This window comes from Garra rufa, chromosome 2, assembly GCF_049309525.1.
Source record: "Garra rufa chromosome 2, GarRuf1.0, whole genome shotgun sequence".
NCBI lineage: Eukaryota > Metazoa > Chordata > Actinopteri > Cypriniformes > Cyprinidae > Garra > Garra rufa.
The window spans coordinates 31,794,995-31,803,618 of NC_133362.1; the positions used below are offsets into that span (position 1 = coordinate 31,794,995).

The 8,624-nt window shown below is 34.6% G+C and overlaps 1 protein-coding gene across 1 annotated transcript in view; it reads left to right on the forward strand.

The window, feature by feature from the left end:
• kiaa1109 (KIAA1109 ortholog) overlaps positions 1 to 2,693 on the forward strand; it is an 88,227-nt gene extending 85,534 nt beyond the window's left edge. The window contains exon 86 of the mRNA XM_073834118.1: positions 1,526 to 2,693. Within this exon, the coding sequence (XP_073690219.1) occupies positions 1,526 to 1,745 (220 nt within the window). The 3' untranslated portion in view covers positions 1,746 to 2,693. The remainder of the gene's footprint in view (positions 1 to 1,525) is intronic.
• Positions 2,694 to 8,624: the final 5,931 nt, after the last annotated feature.

Genomic DNA, 8,624 nt, shown 5'->3' on the forward strand with positions numbered 1-8,624 from the left:
TCAGCTGATACATATTTTATTTAAAGAGCAATGTCTGAAGAAGAAATAATGTTGAAATTTAGAATTGTATCTTGTTTCCTTTTATGCAAAGGTTTCAAAACCTTTGGATAAAAGTGCTGAATGTACACTGAAATGGTCAAGCTGAGGCACATTACCTTGATTTCTGTAGTCTATTCATGAGATTCTATATTTGAATCAGTTTCAGTGATACTTGGAAGAAAGGATTGTGTTCATTTTAACAGCTTCTGCAGCTACCAAGAGTTTATATATGCAGTATTGTTACATGTTTGAAAACAAATCCCATGCCTCAGGGAAGTGTGGTTACTTTCTCCACACATTATATTCACATCAGTAAACCAAGATTTACATCACCTGCATATATAATAGAATTTCTTTTTCTTGTTTATTGTACTAAAATATAAAGCATAGATCAAGTAGTATCTACTGCTAAAGGACATATTTGGCAGAATCACTGATAGTACCTCATTTAAGGTCTCTCTCACATCTGAAATAATTAACATTGGGTAATTCTGAACCCCAGGTAAATTGAATCCTGGGTAATCTTGTTTTACATTTCACACTCTTCATACTTTACTAAATAAACGTTAATAATTAATCCTGGTCACTTATAATCTTAAAAATGAATATTCCAAAAGAAAAGCTTCTTAGGAACCAGAATCTAAAATCATATTAAGGTAACTTTAATTATTTGAGCTACAGGAACAAGATTATTTATGTATGCATGTTCAATGCAGTTGTTTTGACAGAAGGAAACAAGATAAATCTCTAGTTTTCACATTATCTGTTCTTCAGACATTCCTCTTTAAAAGAAAATAAGTATCATAATTTTGCAAACTGACCCACATTTGGTTTTGAAAGTGTACATTTTAACAATTTACTCCTGGAGCCATATTAAAATTCCAGCAACTCTGGAACCAAACCATATAGGGCTTTAAAAATAAATATACCAAAGGTAAAGTTTGTTAAGACTCTATATCTAAAAAGGCATTAAGATATCTTTAATACTTCTTGAGTTACAGGGATGCAAAGTTTAGAGAAAAAACTTGAAAAGTGCTGTTTCCTCATTTTTTTTTTAATGGCCAGCATTGGCACATAATGCAACAAAGATAGCTAAAGTCAACAGATTTTACTAACAGACCTACCAATCTCTGTGTAAAAATAACATTAAGATTCTGCCATCTTTCCGAAGCCATTTGCACACCCCTGTAATTTGACTCTGAATCTCAGGTGAAAATTGCTATTTTGAAACTCCTTTACAAAATAGTGATTTTTTTTCCAGTAAATATTCATTCATGACTTTTACTATTTTGGCTTTCAATACTATACATGTTTATCTTTCTTCAGGAAGAAAAAAATAGCAAAATCAAAACCTTGCTGATAAAAGCAGTTGCTAGATTGTTTCTAAAGCTTTTCCAGCGGATGCTAGGAAGTGAAGGTGTTATGGGTGGTTGCGACACAGGATAGTTCAAACCTTTCATGCATTTCATGATGTGATATGTTTCAGGTTGATCTCGTGGACGGGCCGTAAGATCGATCCGGTGGGAGTGGACTACATTTTGCAGAAGCTAGGATTCCACCATGCCAGGACTACAATTCCCAAGTGGCTGCAGAGAGGAGTGATGGACCCTCTGGATAAAGTTCTGTCCGTTCTCATTAAGAAACTTGGCATGGCACTGCAGGACGAGAAAGAGAAGAAAGGTCAAAGAGACAAAGACGAGCATTAACTCAAAACACTTTATTGTATTAATACATTTCTGCTACCTGGAGCCATCCGTGTGAATTCCCTTTTGTTTTGTTTTTTTACCTTGTCTGAAACCACTGGATTTATTGCAAACTACTGTACAGCACACACACAAACACATTACAGTCATTGCTATACTGTGTGAACATTCATGTTTTGCCTTGGTTCATATGGCCATAGCTCTTGGACGACTGAAAGTGTTTTTCCTAGTTTTTTTACATTTTCATTTTCAAATCACATAGATGTCGAATAGCTGCTGCTGAATGCCATTTGGACTTTTAACATGAACTAAATGCACTTACATGTCACTGACACTAACAAATGTGTAAAAGCAGTGATCTTAAGCTACAGTGTATACAGGTGTGCTCTTGAAATCAGTTTACATGAGTTCAGAGGAGCGATAAGCATCCTGTGTTCTTTCTCTGAGGTGGATATACTGCTGACTATTGCCAATCAGACTTTTTAAATAGTTTTATTTAAGATTTTAAGCAAGCGTTACAGGTAAGCCCTGACCGGGTGGTAAAGTGTTCTTTCAGCCAGCAGAGGAAGCGTGAACATCCCTAAGTCTAATTTATTCCTTTGAGAGTGACCAAATTTTCTGATGCCTGGGTAACAACACATTTTGAGGGATGGTATAGTGGTAATGCCTCAGATATTCCTGTGAATACACCCGAACCTCAGATTGTGCTGTGCAATGTGAATTGGCCTATAAAGCAAGGCTCTAACTTAAATAGACAAACGAAATGTAAATATCTTAAATGCATAAGCTGTTACCCATGTTAGGCCTGTGGTGATAGTGTTTTTCCTTTTGTTTTTGTTTTGTTTTTTTTGCTTTTTCATAATAAGTGCAATAGACCATTGTATATAAAGAGGTAAATATGTTCAATGTGCTGATTTCTTAACTGAATAAAATCATTACTACTAAAATGAATCATATTTGTTCCTCCTAATTATGCTTCACAGATTTATGGAAAGCTAGATGATTTGTTTTGTTCATTGATTGCTGTGGAAATGGAAGGTTACCTTACAGAATGCTTACTTGGGTAGCAAAGGGTATATTGTAGCAATAGCCAAAAATACATAGTATGGGTCAAAATGATTGATTTTTCTTTTATGCCAAAATCATTAGGATATTAAGTAAAGATCATGTTCCATGAATATAATTTGTCAATTTTCTACTATAAATATATCAAAACTCAATTTACTCTATTTAGATTTTTTTTTTTTTGCACCCTCAGATATATATTTTCAAATAGTTATATCTTGGCCAAATATTGTCCTATCATGCAAAGAGAACTTAAACTAATTAAAGTAAACGTATGTATTCAGCTTTCAGATTAAAAATTACCACTAAAACTGGTTTTGTGATCTTGGATACCTGGAAACAGGGCTGTAGTACTCGAGTCCGGTCTTGGACTCGAGACCGTTTTTTTATGGTCTCGGACTTGTCTCGGACTCGCTGGTATTCAGACTCGGACTTGTCTCGGTCTCGGCCACTGGTCTTGCCAAATATGGCTTTTGGTCTCGACCGAGTCCAGGTGTCTTTATTATGTTCCCAGTAAGCACACATTTTAAACTGTTTATAATTTTAATTTTTTCATTTCACCCCGCCCGAATTTAATTAAAATATTATTTTTCGTCACGTCATTTGCCCGAACGACCCATCACTACCAATAACCAATCACAAAAACAAAAAAACAAAACAAAAAAAGTAATAACCAATCACACACATTGCACGGCACGCTCTGCATCTGCGTGCCCTGCTAACGTTAATTTTCATTGATTCACACACACTCTAACATGACATAAGCGGTGCAATTTACACTATTGACTTCTAAGGATTTTGATAAGAAACCACAAGAAACAGGTGAATAAAGGCAATGTTTAATGTTCAGATGTTATTATTTCAAGACATGTAAAGCATTTTGGCTGGTTTATGTGTGTCGTGTTCTATGAGAGCTGTGTGTGGAGGGACGGGAATGTTTTTCTGAATGTCTATATGTGTTTCATTTATTTGTCCACGTTGTTTTGAACTACTGTACCGCTGTGTGTTGCGATCAGGACCGTTCAAAGCATCGTCGCGATATGTTCATTGTCAAACTCCAAAATTAGACCATTTTTATTTTTTAAAAAAACGTCATTACTTCATTTGAAAAAGTTAACACATGTATTTTAGTTTGTTGTGTATATTTTTTTCATTTGATCAGATAACATTTTAAGCTGTCATATGGTCGTGTTACAACGTGCCCCTCAGATGTTACAATGTACCCCATCTATGGGGCATGTTGTCACGTTTCACTTCCTTTCTTTTGAGGTAAATAACGAAAAACGTATACACTGTAAACATGAAACAAAGCGATATATTTGTACTAGACAAATGTGAAAATAATGTCGATAAAAATTGTACTCTGAAGTTGAACCCCAAGTGGATTTACATAAACCGCGAAATTCAAAAAGTGTTAGGTTGTGCCACGCTCTCCCCTACTGGTCACTTCTTTTCTACACTACTGTGCATCTGCAGTGAAGCTATATTGTAATTTAGTTGCTTAAATGCTCAGTACTAGTACCGAGCATTGGTAATAGTAGTGGGTTGGTGTTTGTATATCAGTTCTAACACTGCTATTTTGAGGTATCACCATATGTCATCATTCTGTTTTCTTTAGATTAATAGATTATATGATATCAAGGGGAATGTCTATACTTAAAAATCATGGGTGTTGTTACCCAGTCATTCATATTATCACAGCAATATTATGATTAAAGGTCATAGTTTGGATATAAACACTGATGTGATGTCTATGGTAGAAATTAAAACAGAGCACGTCATCTTTTGAAAGTAATTGGCGCTTCAAATAATGTTTGTGTCAATTGCATTGTTTCGCCACTAGATGGAAACAACTGTTAAAAAATGGATTTGTCAACGAATAGAGATTGATTCAAAAATGCAGATTCATCCAGTGATGTTTTTGTGAGCATGTCATTTATTCATTCAAACCACTTTTTCATAAATTTAATATAAAAAATCGGTGTGTTAAACATATTCTATTTTAAATATAAATATTATGTATTAAATTATTAAGAATTCATTAAAATGAATTAAACACTTTTAAATAGACTGAAGCAATTAATATTTTGTCTCACATTATTTTGCTTAGTTTAGAATTGCGAGGAAATTGTGATCTCTATTTAATCTCAAAAAAACTAAAACTGAAACTAAACTATATAAAAACTAAATAGAAATGTGTTCACAAAATAGAAACTAAACTAAAACTAAAAAAAAATGTTAATGAAACTAACAAAAACTAAACTAAATTTTACTGAAAATTTGAAAACTATACCAAAATAAAACAAATTTTAAAAAGCTAAACTAAATTAACCTTGGCTTCACCACTAGTCTGTTTTTTTTTTTTCTCCGGTCTCGACTTGGTATCGGTCTTGGTCTCGACTTGGTCTTGGTCTTGACATGGTCTGTCTTGGTCTTGGACTTGGTCTTGTCTTGGTCTCAATCCCTTCTGGTCTTGGTAGTGTCTTGGTCTCGGTTTAGGCGACTTGACTTGGTCTTGACTACAAGTCTAGTTGTGACACTGTTTTTGCTTTTAGATCAACAAATAATAACCCAAAATGATTGTCTTGATGATGTCATGCATACGGCTTTTTTTCCTGTCCTGGACTCGGTCTTGACTCGGACTCGAACTTTTTTGGACTCGGTCTTGTCTTGGACTCGAACCTCTTTGGACTCGGTCTTGACTTGGACTCGACTAGTCCTGGTCTTGTACTTGTCTTGGACTCGACAAAGGTGGTCTTGATTACAGCCCTACCTGGAAATACCAGGATGACTACATTTCGCCAATATCTGTAGTATACAAAAGATGTGCTTTACTTGCAGTGTTATATTGTTAATAAAACTCTTACATTTTTTCATTTGAAATAAAGCTTACATAAAACACATATTAGATAAAAAACCTACTAAAAATAAAATAAAATGAAAACCAAAAATGTAATAATTCTAAATATTAAAATAAATATTACATTTGCAGCTGTTATTTTAAATGTTATTTGTTATTTTATGATAGTTAAATGACAATCCAGCCGCTGGCACCTTAATATCAATTTGAAATCAAATATTAATCAAACATTTTAAATTCAGTTTTTATGTGTATTTCTTTCAGTGGTAATTGTGTCAAAATAGAAAGATAATCCCACACTGACATTGGTTTGATGTGTGCACCTTTTTCTTCCCGTATTATCTTAAATATGAGCACTGGTTTGTAGTGCAAACAGTTTTACCGTTTACTGCACGTTGTAATTCTTCTGGTTATAGCAGAAAATAAACCGCAAGTCTCTGCGTTGAAGAGAAAGGTGGGTATGTAGGCTAGTATGTTTAAAGTTCAGTTCACATAAAATAAATGACATGTCAAGTTTTTGACATCAGTTTGATTTGCATATTTGGCAATTTTTTCGTTTTTTCTTTGACAGTTTTTTTTTCTTCCAACATCAGTTGTCCACTGTCTGTGAAATATAGTAGTCAACATTTGAATTGGATCAAAACCTTTCAACAAAGCTGTCCTAAAACTAAAACAATACCCGTGTTCTTGTTTTAGGACAACTTTGATAAACTTTTTTGATCCACTTCAAATGTTGACTACTGTATACCTTACCATAATGATACCTGTATGCCACATACTGAATTAACACATGCAAAATAATAGCAAGCAGCATACAGCAAGTAATGCTACTATTTGATTTTCAAACAGAGTTTGTAAAGTACAACAACGTAACGTTACTAATACCACATCCAAACACTTAAAGGCAACAGACAGATTTTAGATTATGCATAATGATGATACAGACAGATTTCTCCGAAATGGAGGGAATAGTACTGACTGTATAGGGGTCATTTACACACTGATCGTCATTGATTCTGTTAGGTGAAATCCATTTAGAGTTATAACCACACATCAGTGGTTATAACCTTTCACAACTTCAATGAGACTTACATTAAAGCTGCAGTACGGGAGATTGAGTGGCTCTCTAGTGGTTGAGGCGTCATAGCAAGAACGTTTGGGCCAAATGTGGCTGATAGCTGTCACGTTTGGCCTAGGTATGGCATGGCTGAGCACATATGGGCCAAACTTGTACCATATCCCCCGGTTTCACAGACAAGGCTTAAATCTAATCCCAGACTAAACTGTAAATCTGAGCTGTTTAAACTGAAAGAAACTTGCACTAACTGATCTTAAAATATGTCAGTACCTTTGTTTTGCCTCTAGATGCACACCAGTAATGTTTTTTTCCCAGGGAAAGTTAATAAAAATTACTTAAATGTCCTAATTGAACTATTTCCTAATCCTGGTTTAACCTAAGACCTGTCTGTGAAACCGGGCCTATATGTTTTGCCATGGCTTTAGAATTGGAGGGAATTTTCATTTGGGTGACTTTTTGTATTAAGGTATATGGCCCAGATGACAGTACACAAACGAGAGCCATATTTGGCTAGGCTATGGCACATCCTGAAATATGTTAACTTATGGTTAACACTTGGCTTTTACTTGGAAAAACACACATAACCTGCTATAGTCATGTGTGGCTGGTTTGTGGCAGTCCACATGTCAGCCCGTTCATTCATTCTTCCTGTATTCCTATTGGTGGATTACTGAAAATTTGAAAATATGTCCGTTATTTCCCGCTCTGCTCTTGAGTCTTAACAACAGCCTTTGCCCAGACACACTCTTATTCAGGTAAGTGCAGTTTTTGGTGTTTTAAATGTTTTCTAGGGATGTAATAGTACGCTTATTCGTACAGAAAAAAAAATTGTGTGCTTAGGTAACGTTATGTGTACCAAACAAACACAGTTTCGTTTTGACCACGATCATGTGCTGAATTCATATGCGTGAATAAAACTTCACTATACATACCTCCTGTCCAGTAATCACGAGAAGATTTGGGTTTTGTTATTTTCGATAAGTCTCATCTTTAAAATTATGTCTATTATATCAGAAAATTTAAACGATATAAATGCCTTTTTGACGATCTTTGATGTGGCGTGACAGACCGCTGTAAGTAACGTTACAAGCGGAGAGCGCATGAATGCGATCATCCTTTCTCCTTTCTACTAGTTATAACGTGATTTAAAAACTAACAAATCAATCTTGTCTCACGTAATCTCAATTAGTTTTGCTACCGTGGAAAATGTTAATAAAACAGGATTACCTTTACCTCCAGCTAGCACTCATGTTATGGCTTGTCTTAATATTCAAATAATATCTAATTATATCTAATTATTATAATATCTACATTTATTTACACCACACTTTGTTGTGTTCTGTATTGTACTTCTGTTATTAAAATTTTATTATATTAAAAATGTCTGTGAATCAATTTTGTGTTTAATATGTGTTTAAGATTTACTCTGTGTAATTGGTATTTTAAATAAATAATAGGTGTGGAATAAATATGGTTAAATTATGGCTTTTGGTCTATCAGCCACATGTGGTCCACGTACGGGCCATAGCCCTTTACAGAACTCAGCCATATAAGAATACCATATAAGATCATCTGTTTTCATGATTTGGCTAATTTTAGGTTGGGTTATGGCACTGTTTTGGTTCGGTTCTGGGTAAAAAGATGTGGACCAGTTTTGGGCCAGGGAACCAAAACTTATCTGGGCCACATTTTAGCTGTTGGTATGGGCCAGATCCGGCCCAAAGGAAATTTGCTGACTGGTGCCACTGAATAATAAAAAATGATTATTGCAACTCATCTCACAATTCTGACTTTTTTCTTAGAATTGCGTGATACAAATTTCCATTTCTGACTTTTTTTTTTTCAGAATTGTGAGATATAAACATTTGCAAGTGAGATA